The 18562-nt window shown below is 41.6% G+C and overlaps 1 protein-coding gene across 1 annotated transcript in view; it reads right to left on the bottom strand.

The window, feature by feature from the left end:
* The window catches only part of myom2a (myomesin 2a), a gene marked incomplete at both ends in the record, with an annotated part of 58421 nt that extends 40660 nt beyond the window's left edge, over positions 1–17761 (bottom strand). The window contains 6 exon segments of the mRNA XM_080722488.1: positions 1356–1394; positions 1396–1417; positions 13049–13100; positions 13339–13436; positions 16991–17018; positions 17732–17761. Coding sequence (XP_080578614.1) covers positions 1356–1394; positions 1396–1417; positions 13049–13100; positions 13339–13436; positions 16991–17018; positions 17732–17761 — 269 coding nt within the window.
* Positions 17762–18562: the final 801 nt, after the last annotated feature.

Genomic DNA, 18562 nt, shown 5'->3' with positions numbered 1-18562 from the left:
CATTCATTTGTAACTCTTACGTGTACAAATGGAACCAAATTGACCTGTACACACTCTCTTTAAAATAACACAGGTTTTTACTGTGCAAACAGACCTAGATAGAATAAACTCATGTTAAGGAAGATAAAGACTGTATCTAGACATGTCCTGCTTGCTTACCATCAGGAGGACACACCACCTGTATTAGCGTTATGCGTATCTACGGCTCTAACTTATGGCCACACAAGGAGCTGCAGCCTGCTGTGTAAAATATGTCACATCTTCACCATACCTTACAGTGTGCTGCTTGACAACATGCTTAGTATGAAGGGTACGAAAATCAGTGCTGATTTGGAGTTTGGCTTTCATGTCTGCAACACTTCAAAGAAATCTGGTTAAGAGCACCAGGAGGAGTACAGTATAGAGACATTGGTTTAGGGTTGCCTGTCATTCATTTCATCGCAGTCTATTAATGATAAATACCAGGCCTAATGACGCTGACTCCTAAACAGTCTGTCAACAGTCTATGTGATAGCAAATAGCAATAATCTGAGTGACATCTCTGTTGTTTGATCGTCTGTATAACAATACACATGCACACATATAACCCAGGAATACAAGAGCCCACAAGAAGATTTGCAGCAAAACATACACCCCATAAAGCTCAAGGCAAGCTCAAGTCTGGCGTTAAAGAGGGACCTGATCGCCTCTCTCTCATTCCATATTACAAGGGCTCAGCACTTCAAATGTTTCACCTTTCAAATGCTCATATACAAGCTCATCTATGAATAGCAGTCTAATTCCATGGTATTGAGGAAATAGTCCATGTTAGAATTGCAGCTGCTATTGAGGACAAAATGTAATACTGTAGGCTACCTTCCCAAAAATAACTTCAATACTCAGACAAAATAGAATAATTAATTTAAAACCAAAAATCCCACACCATTATTATTATATCTCAATTCAGCATATAAACAGACTAGGCCTACTCTGTACCTCAATAAAATAGGCTACTTTTCATTAGGCCTATTGCCAAGCTTGATTCCATACTGACAGACAAAAATTAACAAAATGGGGTCAGTGACCTCTTAATTCAGTAACAACCACTGAGGGAAGGTACATCAGCCTTCTGCTAACAGACTTATAATCTAACACACACTCCCTTCACCACAGTGGGCGAAAACAATCATCCTTCCACTAACACCACTTGACTGCAGCAATTTAAAACACACTAGCCTTCAATTAGCCTTAGAGCAAATACATCTTAATGGTGATTAAATTAACATCCCACGTTGCTTCATACAAATGTGTCTTGAGGAAGAACACCAGTCAACCTTCTAAAATTAAAAGAAAATATTAAAGTAAAGTTAACTTACCCCAAGAGATCAAAACAGCGCAAAGCGGTGGCAGACCAGCGATGGCACTTGGGAAGCACTTGCTGATGCACAAAAATATTACCCTCTGACTGAAGGAATGCCCGTTCCCCTTCCACCCCATGTATGGACGCACTTAAGACTATATATAGCATTTAACCCCATTTTTCGGGCTCATTCGCCACTTTGCGCACCGGAGAGTGCACAGCTGTTGCAGGCAACAAATCGTCGATTTCGGAGGAATGCGCAATAAACAAGCGTCAATTGATTTTTGCGATTTTGTGAGTTTCCATGGAAATGAAGAGAGGAAAACTTTTAAGCTTTGCAAAAGTAAGCTTGTTGTCGATATGGGAGGATTATCATCTATTTATCTCTGACAATTATTTTTGTAAACCACAATGTCAAACATTCAATTGAAAACCTAATTGTAGTTTAATGTCCACAGTCCACTCAGGACTTGTGGTTGAACAGGCTGGCTGACAGACATTTTAGACATCAAAAAGCTTCTTAGTTATAATTTCAGTTTTTTTGTGTTTCATTCATTCATTCAGCTGTTATGAGACCTTTTTAGGGTTCTCAAGACAACCTCCCTTTGGTCTGGACACTTCTTGACAGCAGCAGCTGAGCTATTTTTAACTACAGAGATAAAGTCTACAGGGTCAGTGATACCCTAAGCACTTACTGTAGGCCTACTAGAGCCCACCCTGCAGCTATTTTAATACACTCTATGTTGAATGAACTGATATTAATTAAGTTAAAACAGACATGGCAAGCTTGGTGAAATGTGGGAGGCAAATGTGTTAGTAAAGTTACTTTCTTTTGAAATGGCTGCCTATCATAAGTGCAGTTTTTCAAAGGTGAGAACATAATAATCACAAAATACAGCAGAGGTGTGTTAACAGGCTTGCTTTACTTTACAATTACTACAGGCATTGATTTACCCTGCGATGCCTCATGCCTGCATCCATGAACCATGATCCATTCAAATCCACTAATTAGGGCTGTGTTCCACTGGTATATGCTGCCCTCTAGTGTTCACATGTTTAGTTTTCAAGTGGCCAGATTGTGATACTAGCCAATTAGCCATTATTCTATATCAGCTTTAACAAATCTTTCAGCCCAAACAGTTTTACTTCCAAATCACAAGCATACATTATGCTCTAAACCAGTGGTTCCCAAACTTTTCAGGTCGAGACACAAGAGAGAGTCTGGACAATTGCCCGGGGCCCAAACTAGTGAATATACCATTATATTACTTTTTATTCGTGGAATTTCTTAGATTCGTTTCTTTGTTTGTTTTAAATGTATAACATTATTTTAAAAAAATGTTTATTTAAAAAATATATATATTTCGAAATGCTCTATCTCTATCCTCTCTCTTCTCAGAGAAGAGAAGATTCAGAAAAAATGTTTCTGATGTCTAGACAAAAACAATTTAAACTCAGGTCAATCTAGTTTCAACAATTATAGGGATAGTTCACCCTCAACATCTTTGTCCATCGATTACTCACTCGATACAGACTTGAATTCATGGATATATTTTAGTTTTTTGTGGCATTTCTAAGCCAGTAATTTGAGGAGAATCTTTGTGTCTCCATATGGAACCACTGATGGTCGTCAAATTATTGGTTGAATTCAAGTCTAAAATTCAAGACAAAAAGTGTTTTATTTTTTGGTGAACTATCCCTTTAAGATCTGTCAGATAATGCATGTCAACAGGTTCTGGGAATTGGCATAATGTCCAATAGTAATGCAATTCAGTATAAAGAAATGCATGTACAGTATGTTGAAAATGTTTTATTGATAAATGATGTAGTCTTTAGTTAAACTTTGCTTTACAGGAAACCGTGTCCATCTCATTGTGGCCATCTGTAACAAAGGCAGATTTTATGTTTATAATTTGTTCATATGCTTGGATGGGAATCTATGAGTGAAAAGTTGGTGTATCCTTTCTTTCCTTTGCTAACTTAGCCTCTGTGTGCATTGACAATGTTAAAATATAAAGCTTATTTTATAAGTTGGATAAATGCGTTAATAAAATAACACATAACATCCCGACCACCTGAGAGTCAGTATACAGACAAACCCACAAATGGATTTTCTAGTTATCTTGGGTGTTTTTTTTTTGTTTTTAGTTTTTGTTTGTTTTTCCAATGTTTTTATTTATTTATTTGTATTTTATTATTATTGATTGATTGATTGATTGATTGATTGATTGATTGAATGCATACTTTAGAGGTTTGCATAGGAAAAGGTACAAGACAGACAGTACATGGTAAGGCCAAACTTAATTGATAAAACTCTGGACCCTTCCTATTCCTTCATACTTTCACCAAGAAACTTGACTCACAGTTTAAAAATTCCACATTACTGTGGACATGCACAGTTGAGATTTTTACTTTAAAATAATTTGCAGTTTTTGAAATGTTTAACTTTAAGCACCCAATGCATTTGTAATGGATTTTGCTGGTGGGGAGACAGGACACAGGAGGAATGACCCATGTTTTCATGAAGGCACTGCGGCTGAAATCTCTACACTACTATTCTTTTGGAGCTGTGTGGAACACAAGCTCCCTATACGTGGCCGTGTGTGTGGGTCTGTCTCTGTGTCTCCGTGTCTCCGTGTCTCCGTGTCTGTCTGTCTGTAGCCTGCCCTGCAGTAACCTTTTCTGACCACACATGTTAAGGGAGGGGCGCTGTTGCACACACACACACACACACACACACACACACACACACACACACACACACACACACACACACACACACACACACACACACACACACACACACACACACACACACACATCTCCACTTCGAACAGAGGTTCGATTTTTTACATTAGGTTTGCATGGGTCTGATCTCCAAAGCTCTAAGCTGTGTGGTGTATACATTTTGAGTTGATCATTAATATCAACCAATGTCCCTCTGCACTCTAGATGCCCTAACAATTCTAGATGCACCTGGTGATTCCTAGCCTGTCAGCCATTGGCCACTCAGTGCTGCTGCAAAGCATACATAGTAAGTACATTTACTCAAGTACTACACAAGTGCTTACAATGCACAGTACAATTTTGAGGTACTTTTACTTTACTTTCCATTTTTGACTACAATTACGGCATTTGACAGCTTTAGTTACTTGTTACTTTGCAGATTCCTTAGTAACATCATAGGCTACTGTACAGCTGATCTACAATGACACATTATGAGCTTGTAGATCTATTTTCTGAAAATTTGAGTAATTTTAATTTGGTAATGTACTCCAAGTATATTTGATGCTAAAACGTCCCCTCCACACACACCCTGGCTATTATCCACCTCCACCCCACCTCCCACAGCTCATAGGCTACTATTTTTGGGGGGCTTGAAGGGAGTCCACATTGTTTCTTCAGGAACAATAGTATCTAGTTTTTATCTACTATTTATCTACTTTTTACCCCTATTAGGATCTTATGTTGTAGTCTTTGCCTTTGTTTTCATGCCAATATTTTAAACCCTGTAGCACTTTGAGATTTGTGAAAACATAAAGTGCATTATAAATAAAATGTAATTATATTTACTGCATATTGTATTACCTTTTAAATCAGAGTGCTTTACAGTCAAGCAGAATGATGGATATATTTAAATAATAAACAGATGTCTGTTAAAAGCCTTAAATCCTATTCCCATGAAACACAGAATAATTCCACAAACAGAGTATACCCAAAGAGTATTAGTAAATCACTGTATTGAGAGAAACAGACGAGGTAAGAGTACAGAAAATGGCGGTCTCTCACGACAAATAGTACAACAGACAGTGTTTTTATTATGAATAACATGCAGTTGATGACAGTTCTCAGCCGTGGAGTGTGTCCATAGGCTTAGATGAAAGGAAGGCAGGATGAAGTCATCTTGACATGGTCAATATTCCAAGGATATAGACAAAACGTTAATATTCACATGTGAGCTGTACAAGCTTAAAATACATTTAATGTCGACTGCAAAGAAGTCCAACGGCAAACAACTGATACAGATACCTTTTCCTTTTTTTGTGTGTGTGTGGAACTTTACTTTAGGAACACAGGTGTTTACTAAAGAAAGTATCAACCTTTTTTGAAATAAAAGTATAAAACTCAGTTGAGAGGCTGGCATGTGAATTTTATATACACCACATTCTCAATTTAACGCTGGGAAGCATTTTTCAGGGGTAGAAATGTAGCTGATCAAGCTACTGCCATGGTGAGCTACTTGTAGCTTTACAAGCTACACTTTCGAAGTAGCTTCCCCAACACTGGGTTGTTGACCTGATTTGACTTGTGGTGGACATTTTTGTCAAAATTCAATTTATGCCACGGACATACAGAATGAGCAGACAATAACATTACCAGAAACACATAGAGATAGCCCTGAATGACCGTAACAGGTCAGTAACTCTGAGAGTTAAAGGGGCTGCTGCCTGTAAGTGGTTTTTCAGGGCAATTTTAAAGGATGCTAGTGATCCACACTCCTTTGTGGCCTTCGGTAAGGCTTTCCACATTTTGGTGGTATAGCAGAAAAACGAGTTTGACCCTTTGTTGGTTTTGACTCTGGGTTGGAAGTGATCTGTGGCGCTGCCTCTGGTGTTGTAATTATGGACATCCTTAATGTTTATAAAGTATTTTGACAGGTACTTGGGTATCATAGTGGTGTAGTGTATCTTGTACACCAGGCCCATTGCAAGTTGCTGTACTCTGTCTCTGTCATCTACTCTGAGCCACCCCACTCTTAACTGGTGAGTAGCGGTGAGGTGAGTCTGATAGGGAAGGTTAAGCAGGACCCTAATTAGTTTATTTTGGGCTGTTTGGAGTTTAGTTTTAAGGGCTTGTGGGGCGTCACGATACCATACGTGTTGTGGTAAAGCATTGTCATATTCATATTCTGAAGAAAACCTGGAGACTTGACATTCAGTAATTGGGTCTTATGAGAAACATAAGGACATTATAATGGTGTGTAAAAACAACAAGAATTGACACACAGTCAATATAAAATCTGGTGGATTGGTGTGTTGAAGTTAGTGTAAAAAAAGTTTGAAAAAAAATGTTTTTGAAAAAAAAAAAAGTTTGAAAAAAAAAATTTAGAAAAAAAAAAGTTTAGGTCCAAAAATGTGTTAAAAAATCGACCTGATGGTGGCGCTATATGGGACAGATCCATGTCGATGAGATAAGTGTAGACATACTGTGTAGCGATTTGTGTGATTTTAGGGCAAAAACTGTAGGAGCAGTATTCAAAAATGTGTTTTAAAAAATTTGGCGGGGGTCCCTGGAGCTGCGGGGGTCCCTGGAAGGGTGGAGGTTGTGGATTGGCAGACAAGGATTGTGTGTGGAAAATTTCACATGGATAGGGGCAAAAAAGTGTGATGTGACGTGACAGACAGACTGACGGACAGACAGGCGGTGGAGGTTTTCATAGTAACTGCGACCTGACGGTCGCAATTATAATCCTTAGTATTGTTTATTTTAATTATTATTATTAAGGAACTCTAGAAATCTCAGTTGGAACTGTTACCCCAGTGACCCGATGCTGGATAAGCGGTTGAAGATGGATGGATGGATTATTTTAGAGTAAGCTACTTTATTTACCATTATTGTGTAGCAATAAAACACAGGCTTATAGTTTAATAAAGAGCCTAAATGCAACAATAGTATAGGCTTGTCATTCATGATGGATTGCTTTGTAGATTAGCATTATTGGACTAAATGTAAAGACGCTACGCTGCGCCAACCGTGAATTCAACACAATCTGCTGTTGAGCAGTTTAACCAATTTGCTACGTACGTCTACACAAACGGTCAGATTACAAAGATAAATTGCTTAGTGAAGGCTCACGGATGTCACCATAGGGTACGCTCCAGCAGAATGTCCAGTAATGATCGTATTATTTAAAGAGGAGCATTTTAATCCGATCGGTCGTCGTTTCCCTAAAAAGGTATTAATGTATCTAAGTGCAGTACACCTCGCAACCGATGGGGTCGCATGGCTGAAAAACAACAGAAAATGACGTCTGATCGGATTAAAATGCTGTTTATTAAACAATACGAAAGATACGGGTAATTCTGCTTGAGCGTACCATACTGTGACATCTGTGAGACTTCAGTAAGCACTTTATCTTTGAAATATGAACGTTTTTGTAGACGTACGTCGCAAATAGGTTTAACTGCTCAACACGAGGTTGAAGTGAATTTATTACGTAACGTGCGCAACACCGTGACTCGTGTCGTGCCCTATCTAAATTGGTCGGGCTAACAGTGCTAAATGTAGCATAATCAGTGTTTGTGTAACTTCAGTCAGAAGATAATCTGACGGTTCTGACAGACTTAACCTCCTCGCGTTGTGAGCTTGTAGAAGAGCAAACATAGAGTTGGGTCGCCGTTTTATTCCATGAGTAATTGTGTATAACATGCCTGCGTTAGCCTGCAGCTAGCGCTAGCTAACGTTAGCGTTAGCCGTTAGCCACACATCCAGAATAGTCCAACGGCGAGTGAACGATTGCATTCCGTGTCCTTCATGGATTTTTTTCCCCCTGGCTGTCAATGTTTTTATTGTCCAACACGTGTATGATTCTCTCTGTATAATAAACATTTGGTTGCATAACACAAAGAATGATAGCCGATGTACAGCTGCAGAGTCTTTTCTCTCTGGCTCCCGTTTAGAGATGGGACGTTCGAGAACGAATCGAGTCTTTTGAACGGCTCTTTGAAATGAACGATGGGATCCGGTTCGCAGTAAGGAGCCGTTCCTTTCTAAATGAACAGTTGTGGGGAAAAGTAGGCAATTCCTTTACATAAGTACAAATATCAATACTGCAATCAATGTGGAAATACTCTGCCACAGTAGAAGTTTGGATTGTTAACGTACTTTTATATATATATATATATATATAGGGGCTGTTAAGTATGACATCATTTTGTAGGCAGAGGAGAATTTCTGCCCCCAGTTTCCGTGAATCTTTTTACTATTTTTACTATTTACACATTTTTCTTCTCTTTGTTGTTGAAAGGAAAGTGTTAGAATGATACTTTAGTCGTTATTTTTTAGTCGTTTTTTGAAATAGCGAGGGACAGAAAATGCTCTGGGGGCAGATTCTCCTCTGCCTACAAAATGATGTCACGGCTTAAAAGCCCTATATAGTCCCCCCAGGAATCCGCGATTCCGCGATCGCAGAATTTTTCGCGGAATTCGCGACCACCCGCGGATTTCTCGGCCGTTCGCGGACTTTTCTGACGTCCGCGGAATAGCGGTCGCGAGTTGCAGCAGAGCGGCGGGAGTAGTCATTACTACTATTATAAAACAATGTGTACATGGTCTGGCAAGTGGCCACTTCATACAGAGCCTGGGGAATAGCTTAGCTTCCCTCCTGCTAGTTGCACTGACGCTGTATTGGTCCGGTCCCACATTCGTTCCTGACAGAAACTGTGTCCTGAACTATAGTTCCTCTCTGCCTCTATAATGCTAATGCAGAAGCGAATAAATAAATATTACACCCATACTAGGTAGTAGGTAGGCTATCCTCTAAAATGTGGTTACTATGGGCATTGGTTAATTTGCATGACAATATAGTCTTTGCAACAGAAAGTAATTATTAAAAACAATAACAATTAAAAAAATAATAGATTTAATATTAGATTTTTATTCTCAAAAATGATTATTTGATTATTCTAACCACTAATTACAATTAATTGTAGCTATTTCATGAAGGGTTTTACTTGATTATTAGAACTATATCATTTTTAGCTTGATAACTGGTCATTTTAGGTTGTTTATTAATGTCCGCGGAATCAAGAATTGTTCACCACAGAATTCCGCAGAATCAGGATTGTTCTCCGCGGAATCAAGAATTTTTCTCCGCGGATTCCTGGGGGGACTACCTATATACTTTTTATTGCAATGATTTCAATTCATAATTCACATTTTATGTCCATAGTTGCAATAATTTTCTTTTCTTTTTATTTATTTTTTACATCTTTTTTAAACACCACCACCACAAACACCCACCACCTACATAACACAATAAAAAAAAACATGAAATAAAATAAAAATAAAATAAAGAGGCTTTTTTTTGGAAAATACAACATAAAATGGACCGCAACCAAAAGAAGAGGGGTTATGTGGGCACGTTATCCTTATTTATGAATGTTAATGTACTTGAGTAAATGTACAAAAGTATGGGTATCAAAATATAGTAGAAAGTACTCATTATGCAGAATGTCCTGTTTCACAGGTTTTCCCAATTAATAAAATGTAGAAAAATCATTTGAAAATAGCAGATCTACAAGCTCACAATGCGTCGCAACGCGACGCATTGTGAGCTTGTAGATCGGCTATTTTCAAATGGCAGGTATGTACCTATATATATGTCAGAAATAAATGTATACAGGGTTGTATAAGTTATTTGTTGTAATTATAATCAAAATCTACAAAGTAAGCGCATTGTGAGCTTGTAGATCGGCTATTTTCAAATGGCAGGTATGTACCTATATATATGTCAGAAATAAATGTATACAGGGTTGTATAAGTTATTTGTTGTAATTATAATCAAAATCTACAAAGTAAGTAACTATAGTAACTAGAATGAGCCAGTCTTTTGAACGGCTCTTTGAAAGGAACGGATTCCAGAGATCCGGCTCACTTCAAAGAGCCATAAATCCCATCTCTACTCCCGTTGCCGTTTGTAACCCATAGTCTGGAGGAGCGTTAAACTCGCCTGCGATTGGCTCTAATGCAGTTCTTTTCCCCCCTTCCCCCATTGTCTGGGGGGCCGCGACAGCCAATAGGCAAAAGGTCCCCTGTATGTCGTGCCAGAACAACAACGAAATGTTGAAATCTGTTCCAGATTTAAAAACTAGTGTTTACCACGGACAAGGATAAGTCTTTGCCACGGACTCATTTTGTCAGTGTACGGACATGTTGATGACCCCTGGACATGGGAATGTCCAGGGGGAATGTAGGCCATCTCCAGAGGCTACATCAACATGTTTGAACACACAATAACATTTCAGTATTAACATGAATATGAAGTTTTACTCCAGAGTGAGGAAAAACAGTATAGCAATTTCATGACTTGGTAAGCAACCTTTGACATGATGAATGAGTTTAGGTCAAATGTCATGAAACATATGACTTGATGGTCAGATAACGATAGTATCCCAAAACAGATCGTCTCCATAGATCTATCACAGAACCTAGAAAATACAATTGTACACACAATAAAGAAGCAATATACCACCTGTGTGTGTGTGTGTGTGTGTGTGTGTGTGTGTGTGTGTGTGTGTGTGTGTGTGTGTGTGTGTGTGTGTGTGTGTGTGTGTGTGTGTGTTTTGCGTCCCCTGCCCTGTTGGATTCCCCCCTCTCTCTCTATCGCTCTCTGGCCAGCCCCAGCACCCAGTGCGTTTGTACAAGGACTAAAGGAGCTTATTGGAGCATAATAATGTGATGAGCAGGGAAGTTTAGAGCAGACGTTTGAGGGCCTCTTCACTGGAATGTTACATTCATTTCTTAGTATAGGGGCCTGCTGGTTTGTCTACACCAGTGGTTCTCAAACTTTTTTGGCTCAGGTCACCCGTAAATTACTTTTTTCATCCACGGCACCCTGCTGTATTACATGTTATTTTATAGCACATTAAATGTATTTTATTATGACAGTACGTAAATATGTTTATGAAGAGGGAAAGGTATTAGTTTTCATCACGACAGATTGAAAATAACTTTATAATTGTCATTTAACCACTTGAACCCCAGCATCCCTATTCTGGGGGGAAAATTCACCAGGAATAGCCGATCTACCAACTCACAACTCGGTACAAAGTGACGCTTTGTTAGCTTGTAGATAGGCTATTTTTGGTAAAGAGGTTTGGTGGTCCGTCTTACTTAAATATAAAGGGTTTATCAAAGTATTCTGAGGCAGTGAGGCACCTCTGGACTTGAGTCACAGCACTTGGCACCCAATTTGAGAACCCCTCCCAGCAAGCACGGTCAGGACCTGGTGACGTCTTGATTGGGGCCAGATCAAGTCAAACCATGACTAGTCAGATCTGGCATAGAATATCACCTGATTTCAACAAACATAAATCCTGCCCACGAAAACAAACGTCCTGGATTAATCAGAGAGGGTCTGATTGATGCCAAATAAATATCATAACGAGTCAGATATGTCCCAGAATATAACCTTACAAGCTCATATTTCAACTAACATTACAAACAATAACAATAATCCATAAGTCCATATGACGTCCTGGTAATGACGTCAAGATCATCCCCATATGCGCTGTGATCTGGCCTAGTTCTGAACGTCACCGGAGTCTAGGGCTGCAACGATTAATCGATTAATCGTAATCAAATCGATTATTCAATTAGTTGCCAACTCATTTAGAAATCGTAATCGAATCGGCAACTAAGTATGAAAATAATCGTTAGTTGCAGCCCTACTGGAGTCACCGGAGACCGTTATCATAACTTCATCATGACGTCATTTGGCTTGCAGGGTTGGTCTACAGTGAATCTTTTACACTGCATCGCAGTTATTTCAAATCAATAATTGCCTCTTTAACGTCTATTAAATCTAACCACATGCATATAACAAAACAATGAGAAAATGACTTTATACACAGTACACACCCCACTTTTGCTGCAGTCTGTAGAACTACAGTAGTACCTACTCAGGAGATGCACATTGAGAACACCTGTCAAACGTTGAAACGTAAGCTAACATTCTCAGATTTTCCCCCAGGGATCACTCTCATAGGCAGAGCCCTACTGTACGTCACACAGACGTGTGCACAAACGTTCCCTCTGCATAGTGGGAAGAGATAAAAAAAAATCAAACCTCGGTTCGAAGTGGAGCGGTGAATCTGAGCAGCTATACCGTGTGTGTGTGTGTGTGTGTGTGTGTGTGTGTGTGTGTGTGTGTGTGTGTGTGTGTGTGTGTCTGTCTAGTCTGCACAATAGTGCCATAGAAGCTGTGTGTGTGTGTGCCTGCACAACAGCGCCCCTCCTTTAACTTGTGTGTTGTGTGTGGCCACTCAAGGTATTGCCAGGCTACAGACATACCCAGCCAGCCAGCCACATAGCCAGCCACCCACCCACAGACATACCTGTCTATTGGGAGCGCTTTCACCGCTCCAAAAATTCTAAAGCCATTCATGTGTGGTCATCGAGGGAAGGGGAGTGTTACAGTAGTGCTATGGGTTTAGGTGGAGTCTGAAGAGGTGAGTCTTCAGTCCACAGCAGAAGCTAGGGAGTGAGTCTGTAGTTCTAAGTGCGACAGGAAGTTTATTCCACAGTTTTGGGGGCCAGTAGCCAGGGCAGAAATTGCATGTGTAGACCTTTTTCACACAATCTTCATAGGCTGCATCAGGTCTGAGGTGTCGCCACATGGGGAGATTATAACTGTTATGAACACTCTAACACAAATCTAATCCACCTTGTAATCCTGCACCTGCTCACACAAGCCACACATGAATGTGTGTGTGTGTGTGTGTGTGTGTGTGTGTGTGTGTGTGTGTGTGTGTGTGTGTGTGTGTGTGTGTGTGTGTGTGTCCTTTAAAGTACATTCTATTCTGCACGTCCTCATCTTCAAAGTGTTTTACTGAAATTTGGGGTAAAAAACATTACTCAGAAAAAAAGGGGGAGGGAAATTAATTAATTAAAAAGATGTAAATGTATTTTGCTGGTTCAAAATAGGACTCCACAACACTTCGGTGTTGCTCTGTAGCGAGCCGTGTTCTTTTCTGACATCCTGACAGACGAACACAAGGAAAAGGTCACCTTGGAACAGCCATGACACCCGCCGGACTATTCAGAGGACAGAGCGCGAGAGCAAGGGGCCATCTATTTCTCTCTTCCACTCACACACATTCTGAGCTGCTCTTTTTGGAACACAGAGAGAGAGAGAGAGAGAGAGAGAGAGAGAGAGAGAGAGAGAGAGAGAGAGACACACACACAGAGGGGAAAGCCCTTTTCATGAATGCTCTCACCGACTCCCCCTCTTGTTGGTGGGACCTGTGAAAGCTGGGGTAGAAGGGACAAGCGGAGGAGGGGGAGAGCGGGGGAAGAGGGAAACCAAAGGGAAGTCCTGAATCACAACGCTTGAGGGAATTAAGGGCATGTTATACGCATTCTGCACGTCACGCGTGCTGCACATCACAGTCAGCAGGCTGCCGTACGCATTCTGTGGTTACGCAGCAAAGGCTGCGGGGGCGGTAACTCCTTAATGACTATATATGGCAATACTGCAGTTATACGATGGATGCAACACATGACATCTCTTGGTGCGAGACACCTTGCAGTATTTAAAATGACATAAATGTAGGCTGTGTCAATGCAAGTCAAACATTCTTGAGGATATTTAAACACAAAGGAAGAAAAGCCAGCAGCTATTCTGGTCCTTTAACATTGAACATAGATGAACATGTCAAGATAATGCTGAATTAAGAGTGATTGTCCGTTTCCTTCTGAAACTCTCTTCCTGTTATTAATGCAGAGGCTGGGATACATCTGGATAATAAGATCAGTATTCAGTCAGTGGCTGGTTTCTATAAACGCTCTAAAGGCCATGTGGAACACAAGAGTTATGACCTCTACCACAGCCACTCTGAATAATTATGTACCGAAAACTCTGACACACAAAATATTCTAAATGGGTCCAAGTTTATGTGTTGTTGCAGTGTTTGCTTAATACAGTATATCAGTAGCTGACAGGAAGTAAATCTAAATACAGTATATCAGCAGCTGACTAGAAGTCAATGTAAAAGCCGTAGTGATATCATTCCCATGAAAGGCTGCAGAGATTGTTGAGAATGTTTTTCAGTAGTGAATTTAATGTACAAACTATATATTTTTTTACCCTGAGTGAGGATGTCCCCTAACCTTTTAGCAAAAATAACAAAAATAGACGATCTACAAATGACAGTGAGCTTGTGGCATGGCCATTTTCCGTATTTTTGGTTATTGTCTCCACTAGGTCGAAGGCATCTGTTTTCGCCCCTGTCCGTCCGTGTGTCTGTTACCAGCTAATCTCCTGCGCCGTTGGCCACACACACACACTCTGCCCCACATTTTCCACATGGACACATTTTTTGAACAGTACTCTTAGGGTCGATTCATACCGTTATAAGGAGCCTAACTAATTTCGGTTCGGCACTAGGCGAACCCAAAAATGGTTCGCATCCCCCGGTTCGGGGGGGGGGGGGGGGGCGTCAACCGACTAAATTCGGCTCTACGGTGCTGACGAAATGTTGTGACCTCCCGACTTAATTTCGGTACTCAGCGGTGTCTTCTCATTCATTTATCCTGGCTTCACGTTCATATTCTCGGCTGTGAATCCAAGGAAACAGCCGTCGTTTGGGTGGGAGACACGCCGACTTCCAAATGCTTGTGTGGCCGTGTATTGGGCATCAGAGAGCGGATACATATTCAGCTGGCTCTCGCTCTGACTGGAGACGAAGAGTGGTGGACTGGGAGGCGCGCGACACACACACACACACACACACACACACACACACACACACACACACACACACACACACACACACACACACACACACACACACACACACACACACACACACACACACACACACACACACACACACACACACACACACACACACACACACACACACGCCTTTGCTGCGTGTATCGCTGCTAACGCGTCGCCGACCGTTTTAAAGAGAAAAGAAGAGCTTAAACACAACTTTGCTAATTGCTAGTGTTCCGTGTTGATATGTTTTCCTTTTCCACAACGAGTTGTGACTGCGTGATGACATGCATGCAGCAAGGGAGGCGGCACGTCTATAATGTGAGCTTGTAGATTAAATGTTTTTGACAGAGCTCGAGCCGAGCGTTTGTGAGTGTGAGTGAGAGAGAAGAGACCCCGGCCGCTGGTGCTGCTGCCTGCTGGAGGGCAACAGTCCGCCATTCCGAAACACCGCTATTCCGAAGCAGGGTTAGGGTTAGGTTTAGGGTTAGGGTTAGGGTTAGGGTTAGGGGTAGGGTTAGGGGTAGGGTTAGGGTTAGTTAGGGTTAGGGTTAGGGTTAGGGTAAGGGTTAGGGTTAGGGTTAGGGGTAGGGTTAGGGTTAGAAGTCAACGTTCGGAATAGCGGTGTTTCGGAATGGCGGGGTGTAACCCTGCTGGAGCTGCTACTCACTGGACCTCCAGTCATTCAGTGTGCAGCGCGAGGGCCAGTCAGATAATTATGTATCCGCCCTGCAACGCTCATTCATCGGCCACAAACGTCGTCATGCCACGGACCTCCAATATTTACAAGCGACTTGGGCACTAGCCGTTAAGAAAGTATGGATGAACTCCCCCCGAACCTAAATAATTTCGGGTCGGGGCGTCCTCCCAAACCGAAATTAGTTAGGTTCCTTATAACGGTATAAAACGACCCTTAGATTGGCTAAGATTGGATTCCAAAGTTTGCAGGATTGGTCCCTTAACAAAATGCCTCAAATTTTGCTTGCACATTCCCACTAGGTCAAGGAACAAATGCCACCCTTTTCACATCGGCCTGTTATAGCGCCTCCAGGAGCCCTCAATAAGCTACCTGAGCTGGCGGAGACCTGTGCTCGAAAGAGCACCGCTTCTAGTTAGTGATTATTTTATGAAAATCTATTATTTTTGTGTAATTGTTTAAATCAATTTATTCAATTAACCCTAATTCTACACACATCCCAGTGGCTCTAAGGAAGTGGTTCTTAAAGTGGGTTCCAGGGACCCTCTGGGTTCTTTGAGGGGGTTCCAAATGGACCTTTACAGGTCTGTTCTGCACCTCTGACAGTTATGGGGGTCCTTCAAATGAACACGTTTGAGAACCACTGCTCTATGGACACCAAAACGGGCATCCCTTAAAGGGGAATACCACTCATTTTCAACATTTCAACATGAAGTTTATATACCGTCCTTAGAGCTGTTGTGTGGAAATATGAAAAAGGTCCTCCCCTTCAGTGACATACTGACTAATTCTCTAGAATGTGCCCCTTGCATAGCAAACTCCAACTAAGTAAACAGGGCAATGGAAGGATGCTGCAAAGGAAAATAAGAACTTCCCGGGTTCAGCAAATCCTTTGTCCCATGGACAATCAGACTCTTGAACGAAAAGAAAAAGAACAGCAGATGAATACATGTTACCAACATGTTTTATGCACTTTTATGCACATTTGTATTTATTTATTGTTGGATGTTGTCTGTGATGTTATGTGTTTTTTGTAATTGCACCTTGGACCATATGAATTTCCATGTACGGGATAATAAAGTTTACCTTGACCTTGACCTTAGGGAATCTCACTTCAAGCTGAAACCGCTGGAACAGCCGAGTTGTTGGAGCACATTTTCCAATTGTTATTATCAACAAGTACTCTTGCGATATATATAACCATATGCCATTATACATTTTAAGTAATGTTTCAGCTGGAAGTGAGATTCCTCATTCTGGTGAATACATAGAGTACACATTCCATATGTCACCCAAACAATCAATTCTCCAGTTCTAAGCAACACAGAAGGGGAGGACCTTTTTCATATTTCCACACAACGGCTCTAAGGTATATAAACTACATACAGTAGTTGATTGTTGAAAATGAGTTGTTTTCCCCTTTAATACAAGAGTGACATATGATACTACTAACCTGTGCTGAACAGCAGCTGGAAGCCTTGCTGTAACATGAGAGACAAAACACTAGAGACTGTCGGTTAAGAGTGCCACGCACATACAAAAAAACGTGAAAAGAGTGGCAAAAAAATGAAAAGCTTTGGCACAGCTGGCCACAAAAGTGAAGTGATATAGTGATAAAATAATTGCTAACAGCAGGGGTTTATTGTTCTAATATGAAGGGTTAACTGAATGCAAATCAAGGCTCTGTACCGAGCCTTCATGAAAGAAAGAAGAAAGAAAGAGATCACCACAAGAGTAGCTGAATTTTGGGGGTGCAACAAGTAAGGATCCCAAGACTCCACACCGTGCTGAACAGCAAGGTGTGAAGTATTGATACAGGCCTACTGCCGGCACAGAGTCAACTGACTACACTGTTCCTGGACCTAAGGTCAATTTGTACAGTCTCACAGTTAAACATAACACTCATTTTGCTCAGTGCACTCTATGTGAGGTTTGACTGTCCTTCTGTAGCAAGTGTCAGACTCAGCAACGTACACCACGGAACACTGCGACTTATCAATAAATGTCTGCATCACTGTCTTAAAGACAATTTCCTCTGTGTACTTGACAGCTAAAGTGATTTGGGAGATGGCTGGGTTTCTTTATTTTTTCGGCCTCTATCAGATTGTCCATCAGTCACTCCTCTGTCTCCAGCTGAGCAGGAGGATGCTGCCTACAGGCTGTGATGCAGAGGGGAGCGAGTTCATTACGTCACCATGTGACTGGGCCAAGCCCTGTGTGCCATGGCAACGTGTGTGACGTCGCGTGCCGGCTAGGTGGGAGGGGATGGAGGGGTTGGAGGGGTGGTCACTGTCCAGCTCCTTCTCTGCTGCTATAGGAGAGGGGTGGGCTATCTTGCAGATCCTACTTCCGTCTTTCTTTCTTACCTCGCTCTCTCAGTCTCTCTCTCACACACAATCCCCCCCAAGCTCCCCCTCCTTCTCTCTGCCCTTTCCTCTCCCACTGAAAGAGAAGCTCTGGTCCCCCGCCCTCCCTATCTCTCCCTCACATCCCCTCCCTCCCTGTCTGTCTCTCTCTTGACAGCCACAAGCTCAACCAATCAGGGCATGTGATGTGGGCAGGACATAGTGAACCACCATTCCAGTGCAACTCACTGCAGGACTGGTGCATCTCCTGAGAACTAGCGGCAGGGAGCTAGCAGCATTGAGGAGGCATTGAGGAGGAGACACACAACAGACCCAGCCACTCTGCGTGAGTGTGTGTTCTTCTCAGTGTGTGTGTGTGTGTGTGTGTGTGTGTGTGTGTGTGTGTGTGTGTGTGTGCGTGTGTGTGTGTGTGTGTGTGTGTGTGTGTGTGTGTGTAAGAGAGAGAGACAGAGAGTGTCTGTGCGCGTGCGCAGCCACAGACTAGCAGGCACAGTCCACAACCTCTCCTGCTTTTTTACTACGTTGGTCTTGCCTTCAGGACTGTGCAGCTTAGGCCTATAACATTTCCCTGTGCTTTAGGATAAAAAGGGATCAGCCGGTGTGGACAGAAGCAAGCGGGCTTCCATTGCCTCGTGTCCCCCCCTCCCACTGTCTTAACT

The sequence above is a fragment of the Nannobrachium achirus genome, assembly GCF_963921795.1.
Source record: "Nannobrachium achirus genome assembly, chromosome: 3".
NCBI classification, from domain to species: Eukaryota; Metazoa; Chordata; class Actinopteri; order Myctophiformes; family Myctophidae; genus Nannobrachium; species Nannobrachium achirus.
Note: the sequence above shows the minus strand (reverse complement) of the source record. Positions and strands in the feature narration are given on the sequence as shown.